The sequence below is a fragment of the Rhinoderma darwinii genome, chromosome 10 (assembly GCF_050947455.1).
Source record: "Rhinoderma darwinii isolate aRhiDar2 chromosome 10, aRhiDar2.hap1, whole genome shotgun sequence".
NCBI classification, from domain to species: domain Eukaryota; kingdom Metazoa; phylum Chordata; class Amphibia; order Anura; family Rhinodermatidae; genus Rhinoderma; species Rhinoderma darwinii.
Genome location: NC_134696.1, coordinates 68,308,741 through 68,324,030, shown reverse-complemented (window position 1 = coordinate 68,324,030; position 15,290 = coordinate 68,308,741). Strand labels below are relative to the sequence as shown.

The 15,290-nt window shown below is 41.9% G+C and overlaps 1 protein-coding gene across 15 annotated transcripts in view; it reads left to right on the top strand.

Moving 5' to 3' along the window:
• Positions 1–15,290, top strand: part of PHLDB1 (pleckstrin homology like domain family B member 1) — a 314,415-nt gene that overhangs the window by 184,378 nt on the left and 114,747 nt on the right. For all 15 annotated transcript variants that reach the window (XM_075840044.1, XM_075840036.1, XM_075840043.1 and 12 more), the window contains 2 exons: positions 9,991–10,113; positions 10,776–11,833. In XM_075840044.1, coding sequence (XP_075696159.1) covers positions 9,991–10,113; positions 10,776–11,833 — 1,181 coding nt within the window. The remainder of the gene's footprint in view (positions 1–9,990; positions 10,114–10,775; positions 11,834–15,290) is intronic.

Here is a 15,290-nt window from a genome sequence, read left to right as displayed (position 1 = left end):
CCTAGCTGACCTAATTCATACCACGGTTAGTGGTTACATTGGAAACGGTCACGCTGTATGTTTACCCAGATGTATACAACTGTATGTCTATATAGGGACATACGTCTGCTAATGACTGCCATTAAAAACTGTGTGAATTGAAACGTAGTTGTATCTCCCCTCCATGATCCTTCTTTTTCCTCTTTTGCTAATGGTAAGCTTTTCAATCTGCTGTAATCTTCTCTGTATATCCAGTGAGACAAAACTTCACATGAACATTGGAGAGGCTTATAGATCCGGACTCTTCATGGAGTATTGGAAGTAAAGCCTCTGAGAGACTTAACACGTTAATGTTTGTCATTAGTCATGATCTTTACTAGTGAACGTTCAAGGGGTTTTCCCAAAAAAGCATCTATTTGTCCTCTATTTCAAGCGACTGGAATATATTGCATTGTAAAGGAAGTGCTTGCCATATAAAGCAACGTTTTCTCATGTAGCCACGTGTTCACGATTGTATATTTAGAAGTTGAGGAACAAAGGTTTTTGTAGTGCCAATAATTTGCCGTGATTTTATGAGGACTTTGAGATGTGTAACTCAATGCAGCGCTATGTAAAGTAGAGCTTTTATGGGCATTACTGGAGAATACAAAGAAGTTGAATATTCAATATCAATGCCACAATACATGTTTAACCCCTTAGTGTCTAAGCCTGTTTTGGCCTTCAGGACCAGCCCCATTTTTGCAAATCTGACATGTGTCACTTTATGTGGTAATAACTCCGGAATGCTTTTGCCTATCCAAGCGATTCTGGGATTGTTTTCTTGTGACATATTGTACTTTATGATACTGAAAAAATTTTGTCGTTAAATTCAATATTTATTTGTAAGTAACGCCAAGATTTAGAGAAAATTAGCAATAATTAGCATTTTTCTAAATTTGAATGTATTTACTTGTAAAACAGATAGTAATACCACACAAAATACATACTAGTTTATATTTCCCATATGTCTACTTTATGTTTGCGTCGTTTTTTGAACATTCTTTTATTTTTCTAGGACCTCACAAGGCTTAGAACTTTAGCAGCAATTTCTCATATTTTCAAGAAAATTTCAAAAGGCTATTTTTTCAGGGACCAGTTCAGTTCTGAAGTGGCTTTGAGGGCCTTATATATATTAGAAAGTCACCATAAATCACCCCATTTTGAAAACTGCACCCCTCAAAGTAATCAAAACCGCATTCACAAAGTATTTTAGCCCTTTAGGCGTTTCACAGGAATTAAAGCAAAGTAGAGGTGAAATTTACACATTTCATTTTTTTTCTTCAAAAATTCATTTGTAATAAATTTTTTCTGTACCACAGAAGGTTTTACCCAAGAAATGCAACTCAATATTTATTGCCCAGATTCTGCAGTTTTTAGAAATACCCCACATGTGGCCCTAGCGCGGTCATGGACTGAAACACAGGCCTCAGAAGCAAAGGAGCACCTAGTGGATTTTGGGCCTCTATTTTATTAGAATATATTTTAGGTACCATGTCAGGTGTGAGGAGGCCTTGTGCTGCCAAAACAGTGGAAACACCCCAAAAGTGACCCCATTTTGGAAACTATACCCCTCAAGGAATTTATCTATGGCTATAGTTAGCATTTTGAACCCACAGTTTTTTTGCTAAATTTATTTGAATTAGTATGTGAAGGTGAAAATCTACTTTTTTTGTGAAAAAAATTAGGAAATTTAAATTTTTACAAGGAATAAAGTAGAAAAAACACCCCAACATATGTAAAGCAATGTCTTCCGATTATAGCAATACCCCATATGTGGTAATAAATTGCTGGTTGGACCCACAGCAGGCCTCCGAAGAGAAGGAGCACCATTTGGATTTTGGATTTCTGATTTTGCTGGAATAGTTTTCAGTGCCGTGTCGCGTTTGCAATGCACTGGAGGGATGAAAACCGTGGAAACCCCCCAATAGTGACCCCATTTTGGAAACTACACCCCTCAAGGAATTTATCTATGGGTATAGTTAGCATTTTGAACCCACAGTTTTTTTGCTAAATTTATTTGAATTAGTATGTGAAGATGAAAATCTACTTTTTTTTCTGAAAAAAGGTAGCCATTTTTAATTTTTACAAGGAATAAAGGAGAAAAAGCGCCCCAACATTTGTAAAACAATTTCTCCTGATTACGTAAATACCCCATATGTGGTAATAAACTACTGTTTGGACCCACACCGGGGCTTAGAAGGGAAGGAGCGCTATTTGGCTTTTGGAGCTCAAATTTAGCTGGAATGTTTTTGGGTGTCATGTCGAATTTGCAAAGCCCCTGAGAGACCGAAACAGTGGAAGCCCCCCAAAAGTAACCCCATTTGGGAAACTACACCACTTAAGGAATCTATCTAGGGGTATAGTGAGCATTTAGGCCCCACACGTCTTTTGCAGAATTTATTAGAATTAGGGCGTGAAAATTAATATCAACCTTATTTCCACTAAAATGTTGATTTTTTTCAATTTCACAAAGGATAAAGGAGAAAATGCACCCCAACGTTTGTAAAGCAATTTCTCCCGAGTACGGCAATACCCCACATGTGGTCATAAATGTTTTTTCATTAGAAAGTAATTAACCCTTTACGAACTGATTCATGTTTTGCTTTTTCGTTTTTTCCTCCCCACTTTCCAAGAGCCACTACTTTTTTTATTTTTCTGTCAATAGAGCGGTGTGGGGGCTTATTTTTGCGGGACGAGCTGTAGTTTTTATTGGTACCATTTTTTGGTACGATGCCATATCGGTGGACATAAACGGCTGTTTGGGCACGCTGTAGGGCTCAGAAGGGAGGGACGCCATTTGGCTTTTGGAGCGCATATTTTGCTTGGTAGTAGCTCTGGCGTTTTGCTGGTATTTCAGTTTATAATTTTGGGGCACATGTAGGCTGGGCAGAGTATATCAGGGCATAATAATGGGGTAAATAAATAATAATCCACAGATATGTGGCCGGTGTCGCACTGATAAATGGTGCCCGATCTTATCCACTTTTGGAACACTCTGCACATTTTGCATCGCCATAATCTGGGAGCCGGAACTTTTTTTATTTTTTCACCACCGGAGCCGTGTGAGGGCTTATTTGTTGCGGGACAATCTGTAATTTTCATTGGTACCATTTTGGGGTACATGCGATTTTGTTGATCACTTTTTATTCAATTTTTCGGCAAGCCAGGTGACCAAAAACCATCAATTCTGACAATGATTTTTATTTGTTTTTGACGGCGTTTACCCTGGGCTATAAATGACTATTATACTTTATTCTGCGGGTCGGTAGGATTACGGCGATACCATTTGTATATACGTTTTTTTATGTTTTGCAGCGTTTAAGCAATAAAATAACTTATTTAGAAAATAATGTATTTTCTGTGTCACCATATTCTGAGAGCCATAACTTTTTTATTTTTCAGTCAAAAAAGCTGTGTAAGGGCTTGTTTTTTGCGGGACGGGTTGTAGTTTGTATCGGTACTATTTTGGCGTACATGCGACTTTTTGATCACTTTTTATTACATATTTTGTGAGGGGTGGTGACCAAAAAATAGTGATTCTGGCATTGTTTTTCGTTTCTTTTTTTTGCGGCGTTCACTGTGCGGGAAAAATAATATTATAGTTTTATAGCTGGGGTCGTTACGAACGCGGTGATACCAAATATGTGTGCTTTTTTTTTACGTATTCATTTTTTTTCCTATAATAAAAGACTTATAATAGGAAAAAAAGCAGTTCTTGTTTATATCACTTATAACTTTTATTTTTACACTTTTTTTAAAACATTTTTATTCTTTTTTTTACTTTTTTCACTTGTCCCACTAGGGGACACTTAGACTTGCAGCTCTGATCGCTGCTGGAATACATTACACTACACACGTAGTGTAAAGCATTCCAACTGTCATTGTGACGAGACAGTCACACTGACAGGAAGCCTACGACGACCACCCTCGGGGTGGTCCTCATAGGCTTCTGTACATGGCAACCCGGAAGCCATTGTCTGGCGTCCGGTTGCCATGGGTACCATCGCCAGCCCCCGTGATTTCACATGGGGGCTGCCGATCGGCGCTAAAGACCTTAATTGTGGCGTTCAAAATCGAGCGCCGCAATTAAGGGGTTAACTGCCGAAATCAGCGGCGACAGGCCGCTGATCGGCAACGGGGAGAGCAGGGCTGACACCCTGCACAGTTAACCGCCGCTGCGGTGTAGCGCAGTTACGTCATGGTGCGTTAAGGGGTTAATAGCTGGAGTGGGGGTCTCATTAATATTATTATTATTTTTAAAAATGTTTACATACTTAAAAAATATATATTTTTTAAAATCTTTCTGGAAGCCAGATTTGTGTAAAAACTGATTTGTTATTTATGAGGCAGGGGTGTGATAAATCCAGCTTTAACCCCTTAAGGACGCAGCCTAGTTTGGGCCTTAAGGCTCAGAGCCCATTTTTCAAATCTGACATATTTCACTTTATGTGGTAATAACGTCGGAATGCTTAAACCTATCCAAGCGATTCTGAGATTGTTTTCTCGTGACACTTTGGGCTTCATGTTCGTGGTAAAAGTTGGTCGATATATTCAGTCTTTATTTGTGAAAAATTGCAAAATTTAGAGAAAATTTACAAAAAATAGCATTTTTCAGAATTTAAATGCATCTGCTTGTAAAACAGATGGTTATACCACCCAAAATAGTTACTAGTTCACATTTCCCATATGTCTACTTTAGATTGGCATCGTTTTTTGAACATTATTTTATTTTTCTTGGACGTTACAAGGCTTAGAACATAAACAGCAATTTCTCATATTCTTAAGAAAATTGCAAAAGCCTTTTTTTGAAGGTGCCAGTTCAGTTCTGAAGTGGATTTGAGGGGCCTATGTATTAGAAACCCCCATAAAACACCCCATTTTAAAAACTAGACTCCTCAAAGTATTCAAAACAGCATATAGAAAGTTTTTTAACCCTTCAGGCATTTCACAGGAATTAAAGCAAAGTGGAAATGAAATTTGCAAATTTCATTTTTTCTGCTGAATTTCAATTTTATTCAATTTTTTTTTAGTAACAGAGAAGGTTTTACCAGAGAAACACTACTAAATATGTATTGTCCAGATTCTGCAGTTTTTAGAAATGTCCCACATGTGGCTCTAGTGTTCTCGTGGACTAAAACACAAGCCCTAGAAGCAAAGAAGCACCTAGTGCATTTTGAGGCCTCTTTTTTATTAGAATATATTTTAGGCAGCATGCCAGGTTTGAAGAGGCGTTGAGGTATCAAAACAATGGAAACCCACCAGAAGTGACCCCATTTTGGAAACTACACCCCTCAAGGAATTCATTTATGGTTTTTGTTATCATTTTGACCGCACAGTTTTTTCACAGCACCTATTTGAATTGGGCTGTGAAATGAAAAAAATTATATTTTTTCCAATAAGATGTCATTTTTGATCAAAATTTCTTATTTTCACAAGGAACAACATACCCCATTTTGTTGCCCAATTTGTCCTTAGTGCGGCAATACCCCATTTGTGGTGATAAACTGCCCTTTGGGCCCATGGGAGGGCTCAGAAGGAAAGGACCACCATTTGGCCTACTGGAGCTTTTCTGGTGCTAAGTCATGTGTGCAGAAGCCCCTGAGGTACCAGTACAGTTGAAACCCCCGAGAAGTGACCCCATTTTAAAAACTACACCCCTTAAGACATTCATCTAGAGGTGTAGTGAGCATTTTGACCCCACAGGTACTGTGTAATAGATAATGCGCAGCAGATGGTGCAGTGTGAGATTTGCAATTTTATATATGTATATGCCATTTCAGTGTCCAATATAGTGTGCCCAGCATGCGCCACCGGAGATATACACCCCTTAAATTGTAATGTGGGTTCTCCTGGGTACGACAATACCCTACATGTGGCTGTTATCAGCTGCCTGGGCATACGGCAGGGCTCAGAAGGGAAAGATGAGGGGGGTAAGCTGTGCGGAGTGCATCAGGGTAAATTAAAAATCAAGGGATGTATGATACATTTTAAAACAATCTTTTAGGCCTCATTTACACGAGCGTATTATACGCGCGTGCGACGCGCGTGCTTTTCACGCGTGTCGTACGCACCTATAATAGTCTATGGGGCTGTTTAGACGATGCGTGAATTTTGCGCTGCGTGAGTGCGTTGCGTAAAACTCACGACATGTTCTATATTCTTGCGTTTTTCACGCAACACGCACCCATTGACTTCAATGGGTGCGTGAAAACAACGCATGCCACACTGACGGTCCTGCGTTGCATGTGCGAAAATCACGCAAGAGCTGTCAAACTCCTGAATGTAAACAGAAAAGCACCACGTGCTTTTCTGGTTACAAACATCCAAACGGAGTGTCAAATTCGAGATGAGCGCACCGAACTTCACCGGGTTCGGCCAAACTCGTTTTGACCGAAACCGGTAAAAAATGTTCGGGTACGCGACGTCAGGAGACAGTCACTGTCCACGGTGCTGAAAGCGTTAAACTGGTTCAGCACCATGGACAGTGACTTCCGCTCCGAAAATCCATGAACCTGTAAAAAAAAAAAATACGTTCTGACTTACCGATAACTCCGGTCCGACCTCCCGGGATGACAGTTCAGTCCAAATGACAGCTGCAGCCAATCACAGGCCAAGCACAGGCTGCAGCCAATCACAGGCTGCAGCGGTCTCATGGACTGCGGCGTCATCCTGGGAGGTGGGGCCGGATGGCAAGAGAGGGACGCGTCACCAAGGCAACGGCCGGGAGCCCGGACTGGGGGAAGCAGGAAGTTCTTGGTAAGTATGAAAGTCTTTTTATTTTCACAGGTTGGTGTATATTGTGATCGGCATTCACTGTCGAGGGTGCTGAAAGAGTTACTGCCGATCAGTTAGCTCTTTCAGCACCTTGGACAGTGACGGGCCTCGACTACCTCATCTCTATGATGGCGGCTGCGTGAAAATCACGCAGCCGCGCATCATGACACACGGAGCTGTCAAATGCCTTTTGCGCGTTTAAAACGCAACAAGGCTGCGTATACGCAGTGCATACGCCATGCATACGCGCGCAAAACGCAGCGTTTTTTGCGCGCGCAAAACGCATACGCTCGTGTAAATGAGGCCTTATACAGAGCCCTGGTTTTTCGGGACACGTGTCACATTGGTATAATGTGTCCTCCCTTATCCCCCTCTTATAGCAGACTCTGCACCTCTATTGACTCTTTCCCTTTCCACCGGTTTGGGGACCTTCTCCTGGAAAGTGTTGCCCTGGTACGATGCGTGTGGCCTCGCTTCCAGAAGTACTGGGTGCCCCCCCTTCCTGGTCCCTAAAGATTAGATCTTGAAATTCCAGGAAAGTTCCCCTCTGGCCTGCACATCGACGTAGCACATACGCATTGTACAAAGCCATCTGTATGATGTGCCCGGCCAGCTTCTTATACCACACCGCATGGCGCTGTAGGGCTTCAGGACTTGATTTGACAAGTCCATCCCTCCCATGTACCTATTGTAGTCCAGGATGCAGTCTGGTTTGGGGGTGGCCTTTCCTTCATATATCCTAAACCTGTAGGTATACCCTGATGCACTCTCGCACAGCTTATACATCTTCACGCCATACCTTGCCCTCTTACCTGGCAGGTACTGGCGGAATTGAACCCTCCCTTTAAAATGTACCAGGGACTCATCAATAGAAAAACACTTCTCGGGGGTGTATGCTTGGGAAAACCGGGCACTGGAACGGTCTAATAGGGGTCTCCGTTTATACAAACGGTCAAAACTGGGGTCATCTCGGGGTGGGCACGGCTCATTATCAGTATAATGTAAGAAGCGAAGTATTGCCTCATTTATTTATTTTTTTAGGTTCCAGTTCATTTCTGAAGTTGCTTTGAGGGGCCCATATATTAGAAACCCCTATCAAACACCCCATTTTAGAAACTAGACCCCTCAAAGTATTCACAACAGCATTTAGAAAGTTTATGAACCCTTTAGGTGTTTCACAGAAATTTAGAGCAAAGTAGAGGTGAAATTTACTCTTTTTATACCATTTTTTTTATAACACAAAAGGATTTATCAGAGAAACGCAACTCAATACTTATTACCCAGATTCTGCAGTTTTGAGAAATATCCCACATGTGGCCCTAGTGCGGTAATGGACTGAAGCGCCGGCCTCCGAAGCAAAGGAGCACCTAGCGGATTTTGAGCCCTCTTTTTTATTAGGCACCATGTCCGGTTTGAAGAGGTCTTGTGGTGCCAAAACATTGGAAACCCCCCAAAAGTGACCCCAATTTGGAAACTAGACCCCTTGAGGAATCCATTGTAGTTTTCATGGGGTGCATGCGGCTTTTTGATCAGTTTTTATTCCATTTTTAGGTGGCGTGGTGACTAATAAACAGCAATTCTACTATTGTTTTTGTATACTTTTTTTTTTTACAGCGTTCACCGTGCGCTATAAATGATATATTAACTTTATTCTGCGGGGCAATACCATCACGGCGATACCAGATGTTTATAGTTTTTTTTTATGTCTTATGGCGTTTGCACAATAAAATACGTTTTGTAAACAATCATTCACTTTTTGTGTTACCTTATTCTAAGAGCCAGAACGTTTTTATTTTTCAATCAATAAAGCCGTGCGAGGACTTATTTTTTGCGTAACGAACTGTATTTTCCATCAGGACCATTTTTAGGTACATGCGACTTTTTGATCTCTTTTTATTCCATTTTTTGGGAGGTGAAGTGACCAAACAATTGTGATTGTGGTACGGTTTATTAATATTTTTTTTTACGGCGTTCACCGTGCGGGATAAATAACAAAATAATTTTGTAGTTCAGGCCGTTACGGACGCGGCGATACCAATTATGTATAGTTTATTTGTTTGTTTATATATTTTTATTAATAATAAAGGACTGATAAGGGAAAAAGTGGAACTTTTACTTTTATTACTTTTCAAACTTTTATTTTCTTATTTTTACACATCTTTTTTTAACTTTTTTTTTACTTTATTACTTTGTCCCACTAGGGGACTTGAGGGCAGGAGGCCCTGATCGCTATTCTAATACACTGCACTACATGCGTAGTGCAGTGTATTAGAACTGTCAGCTACTCACTGACAGCAAGCATAGTGGGTCCTGACGTTGTCAGGACCCACTAGGCTTCGGTCTATGGCATAGCCGGACGCCATTGTTTGGTGTCCGGTTGCCATAGTCACCATCGCCGGCCGCTATCGCGTAGATCTCTATAGAACGCGGCTTTTAAGGGGTTAATCAGCGGGGACACAGCGATCGGTCCCCGATGTAGGAGCTGTGACAGCTGCTGAACAAGACAGCAGCGTCACAGCTCCTGTATGTGTCGGGAGGACGGCCGAAACGGCCGTTACTCCCGTGACGTACTATTACGTCATGGAGCGCGAACGATACAGCTGCCATGACGTAATAGTACGTCAAGGAGCGGGAAGGGGTTAACTTTTAATGCTGGATACAGATATTTGTTAACTGTTTTCCCTCACTTCCCCATTTACATGGACGCTAATAGAGCAGGGGGGATAATCCGCTGCCGGACTCCTGGTGTTCCTTTTCTGCAAGAGAAACAAACTGTTACCCGGCACCATAAACATGGAGTTGTCTACACATACCATCAAAATCGTCAGGATCCACTTGCCAAAATGTTATGTTAAAGACCAGTTTAATGTCCATTCCCATCAGTTTTAAATTGGGCGTCTGGTAGTGTCATATTTACCTCCCCCATTGCAATAACATGCATGCTCGGCCGGCCATACAGGTTTATGGTTGTCGGGAGGAATAGCTTTTGGCCGAACGAGCTGTCAATACATATAGAACCGATGCCGGCGGGATTAGCCAACACTCTTTATTGGAGCATCCCGACGGTCTTCTGATGGCAGATGTTGAGTGAAGCCTGGTGGCTAGCATTATTGCTTTGCAACATCTGCATGGAGTTTGTACATTCTGCCTGTGTGAATATAGGAGACTAGAGTGTAATAAATTTAAATCTCTTCACAGGTTGTATGATGTGCTTGGGCCAATCTACATTTTTGCGTTTTAATCACCCAGCTGAGGCTCTCTGGATGAAAACCATGATTCCTTCCACAGGGAGGAGCTCTTCTACAAGCTTACATTCTGCTGGTGAGACCTGGGGTACATCTCTATAGTCTGGTGGGGGAATCTATTTTAACAACTGTCTGCCTTGAATTTCATCTAAGGTCACCAATGTGCATGTGCAGAATGAACCGGGGCGGGGACAGTAAAAGGGCTGTCCTGATTGGACAACCCCTTAAAGTCTAACAACAAATCTGTTGGGGAGCCTTGCTCTGGCGCAGACACAGGGGTTTGATGTTGCACCCATAGAATTTTGGCTAGAATACATGGTGACGTTTGGGGCTTTCCATCTGTTCTGCTGCATTAGATTATGCCACGGCGGTGGAACAGCCTCCTTGTTGTTTTATGCTGATCTCACCTATTTGTCGTAGCCATATATTAGTGATTTGGATAATTATCTTTTTATTGCTTAATCATGTTTCTGTTTTGGTGACCATTTTGCAAAGTAACAGCAGGAAGTGCAAACATATTGTTGGTCACCCCTTGAATTAGCTTTTCAGAAACTCATGGTAAATTGTCATTCTGTCCGCTTACCATCAAAGCAATTGCACCAGGAAACTGGCAAAATTGCACTGATAAATATGCCCCGATGTTCTTCGTGATTGTGGCCAAATTCTTTTTGTTTCGTCTATTAGCTAATGTGGATATCTAATTCCTGACCTTTTTCTAATTTATTTTCTTTATTCTAGAAAACTCCACTGCTTTCTTGAATGGTTGTCATGATGGTGGATACCAGTGTAATCTCCCTACACATACTTCATTGGTGAGCTCTATTGAGAAAAACCTTCAGGACATCATGGACTCTTTGGTTCTAGAAAGGCCAACCTCACCAGCCAGGAAATTGTCCCAGTTATCTACTCACAGTCTTTCCTGTTTATCTAATGGAGGAAGCCGACGCATGCTTTCCCCTCCTACCAGTCCCCTTTCCTCCAACTCGGGGTATGAAAATGCCTTTACTAATCTGTTGTCTTCTCCTGGAAGTGGTAGCCTCGCAAGCCCTTCTTCTGTCCAGGATGGTGTAATTGCATCAATACCCCCAGTTGTGCCCCACAGAACATCTAGTTTTAGTCACTCTTTGCCACGTCCAACACCAATTTATGGAGGAAGCAGTTTGGATCTACGTTCCTCACGTGGAACAGGTGGAAGTTCCCTTATAAGCCCCCCAAGTCCAGGAGCATCTAGCCGAATGGGTGGCTTAAGTGTTCCAAGCAGTCCTCTCCTGGGAAGCAAGTTTCAACATTCAATTATGGATAGACCTTCAAGTCCTTACAGGCAGTTAGTGGGGGTAGCAAGAAGCTTGCCCCCAGAGAGTCCTAGACTGGCACGTAAAAACCTGGAGAGTATAAGAAATCTTCCTCCTTTAAGTCCCTCTTTATCACGAAGAGCAATATCTGGTTCATCAACGACTATCTCAGAGAGTTCAAGAGTTCCTGATAGTCCTCGAGCTCCAGGCCGCCACAGAGTGGGCAGTGCAAGTTCTGGATCTGAAGATAACTTTTCCAGGCCAATACGGGATCGAAGCCCTTCACCCTCCTCTTTTCAGGAAATTTCTCGCCGACTAACTCCAGCCTATAGCCACGGATCCCTGGTAACTCCAAATCAGAGTCCAAAGTCTCAAAGGAAGGTGCACACACTCAGAGAACGTAAAAATAGTATCAGTGACATCAGTGACAATCAGGAAGATTTACTAGATTACCACCGGAGACAACGGGAAGAGAGACTCAGAGAGCAAGAGATGGAAAAACTGGTAAGTCGAACACATACACAAGGATGCAACTGAATAGTTAAATCAGCACATGGTTCACATGTGTAAGTAGGACCAGTTTTACACAGGCATATTTGAAGTACGTAATATGGATCCAGAAAACGGATGTATTACAGATCATATTTCCTCATTATGTCATCCATACTGTCTTTTAAAGGGGTTCTCTCATGTTGACAACCCCTTTTTCATATGCCTTACTAGCCGCTTTGGCAGACCTGACCCGTATGGTTTCTTAGAAATGACCGGCAGGTAATAATAAAATGTATGACCTGCTGCAACATTGATTCTGATCCGGCTACTGAAACAATCCGCAATCGAAAAATCTTTTACAACTTTCTGTATGTTTGGGTAAATATAGAGCTGTAGCCCTCCAATTGTTCCCCAAGTGCATTATACATATAGGCACACAGATTTCTATAGGTGTGTTTGGGGGCCTTTCATGCATTTAACCGCTTTCCTCTTACAAAATTTGCAATTATATTATCCGCCTCCATAATCTTTTCTATTTATCCACTTCTGATCTGACACATGCTCACCATGCTTATAGATGAGATGTTCCATGTGTTGGTGGTGTGAGATATGTGTACTTTAAGTAAAGACATTTACATTATGCTCTAAAGAGAAAAGCAAACGGGTTCTGAGATTGCCTGCTGTACGTTGCCTCAGACCGCAGTAAGGATTGTGCTACTAAATTGGACGTCTGGGTGGTACAACAAGATACCAGCACTGTCAGTCAGCAGCTTTCCCCAAATCAACTTTATCGAGATCACTCTATAGGGGCATCATGTGAATGCAAATTTTTTTATTTTTTAATTTCTGTATTTTTTTCCCCCAAACATTACAAACAAGCGAACAAAAATTCAACAATATGTCCCATGACAATAGCATTTCTGAACACTTCTATCATTATTTTGCATATTATATAATCTACAATTTGTATAAATTACTTCAAACGATCCTAGTTGAAGTGAGGACAGAAGTAGAGATTTTACCCCAAAGAAAAGTTGAGAAAGTGTCAATATTCATAGGACATAAAACACACTAACTAAACCATAAAGAAGGGGGAAAGGGAAGGATAGAGGGGGGGGATGAGCATGGACACGTGTATCCCCTATCGGTACTGCGATTCCATACAGATATTTAAGGAATCAGATCATGATTGGTGTCACACCAGACAGCTGATGTTCCAGATACCAAGTTGTGGAGCCAAAGCATGCAATTAGTTTTTGTTTTATATGAAGTGGTAAGAGAGGTATAAAGTTCTCCCACAACATAAAAAAAGGCTTCAGTTTTGTTCTGTTTTCGAAGGGAGGTTTCCACCCAATCCATTCTGAAAAGATAAGATATTTTTTCTAGGAAAATACGATGTGTGGGGGGGTGTAATATTTATCCAAACCTGGAGGATCACCTTCCTAGCAGCCGCGGAGACATAGTGTAAGGGTAGGTTCACACACACTAATTCCGGCCGTAATTTGGGCGTTTCTGCCCCGAATTACGTCCGAAAAATGCGCCTCGATAGCGTTGATAAACATCTGCCCATTGAAAGCAATGGGCTGACGTTTGTCTGTTCACACGAGGCGTATATTTACGCGCCGCTGTCAAAAGACGGCGCGTAAATAGACGCCCGTGTCAAAGAAGTGACCTGTCACTTCTTGGGGCGTAATTGGAGCCGTTATTCATTGACTCCAATGAAAAGCAGCGCCCATTACGTCCGCAATTGACGCAGCGTTCAAGCGCCTGCACATGCCGTTACGGCTGAAATTACGGGGATGTTTTCTCCTGAAAACATCCCCGTAATTTCAGCCGTTACGGACGCTGCCGTGTGAACATACCCTAACAGTTTTTTGTGATGCTTCTGGAGAAAGGTCATGGAAGGTGTCACTATCCCAAATAGACCTCACTTTTGGGTGGAGGAGCATTGTATGGACAGGGTGTTCGACACAAAATATTGTATTTTTAGCCAAAAGTCAACAATAGTTGGGCATAACCAGAGACAATGTAATAAGTCTGCGTGCGGTGCTCTACACTTTAAACACGAATGGTCAGAGGAGTTACCCATGAGAAAACCCCTGTGAGGGGAGAAGTAAGCCCTATGAGCTATTGTAAAGATCATCTCCCAGTACATGGCTGATGGGAGGTATTTGGCAGCCGTAGTTACAGATGATAGATCAAATAACTCATGACGTTATCCTATTTGAAGTAGTCAGCCCAGTAAGATATGCCTGGTCTCGATTTTAGTGTAGTCCAATGGTTGTCTTAAAGCGTTATAATAGGTAGTGATCAGTCTTTTTTGGCATTGATGAGATGAAGTTAAGTGACAGAAGAAGTCATCCCAGTCTTGATCTTGTAAGTGTCGAATGACCTTGTGAGCATAGCTACAGGCCTGCATGTAATAAAATGGGTGTTGTCGCAGAAAATCGTAGTGTATACGTAGTTCACAAATGAGTATGGACGACGAGTGAGCATGTTAATTATCTGATTAATACATGTCAACCCCCTCCTAGCCCATCCACGAAAGACCACATGGGGATTGGCGTTTTGGAAGTCAAAGTTATTGATCCAAGGAAGAAGTATGGAAAATCTAGGGTTTAAACCTAAGGGTATGTGCACACGATAGCTTGCTTTTACGTCTGAAAAGACAGACTGTTTTCAGGAGAAAACCGCTCCCTCGTTTCAGTCGTAAATGCTCCTCCTCGCATTTTGCGAGGCTTCTCTGACAGCCGTAAATTTTGAGCTGCTCTTCATTGAGTTCAATGAAGAACGGCTCAAATTACGTCTGAAAGAAGTGTCCTGCACTTCTTTTGACGAGGCTGTATTTTTACGTGTCGTCGTTTGACAGCTGTCAAACGACGATGCATAAATGACAGGTTGTCTGCACAGTACTTCGGCAAACCCATTCAAATGAATGGGCAGATGTTTGCCTACGTATTGTAGCCTTATTTTCAGACGTAAAACGAGGCATAATACTCCTCGTTTACGCCTGAAAATAGGTCGTGTGAACCCAGCCTTAGTGTTGTCTGGCCTTGGTCCATGTCTTCCAGGAGGACATGACTAGGGGGTTAGCTCGTTGATCAGGTGATAGAGCCGAGTAAGGAGTGTGTAGGAGGCACGTTAAGGAAGCGGGTCTTGAAAATTGTTGGTCTGATGTAGAATCCATAAAGCAGGAGCTACCAGTTATCCAATCTCCAATCACTCGCAGTTGAGCTGCCATAATGTATAAGTGAATCTGGGGAAAGTTAATCCCACCATGTTCACGGTGGTGCTGCAATACGAATAGGCTCACTCTTGGTCTCTTTTGGTTCCAAATGTAGCCGCGAAAAAGAGCATTCAGCCAACTAACGTCCACTGGTATCAAGTATATAGGCAAGGATTGTAATAAATACAACAATTTAGAGAAGATAACCATTTTTAATAGATTTGCCCTACCTAAAAATGATAA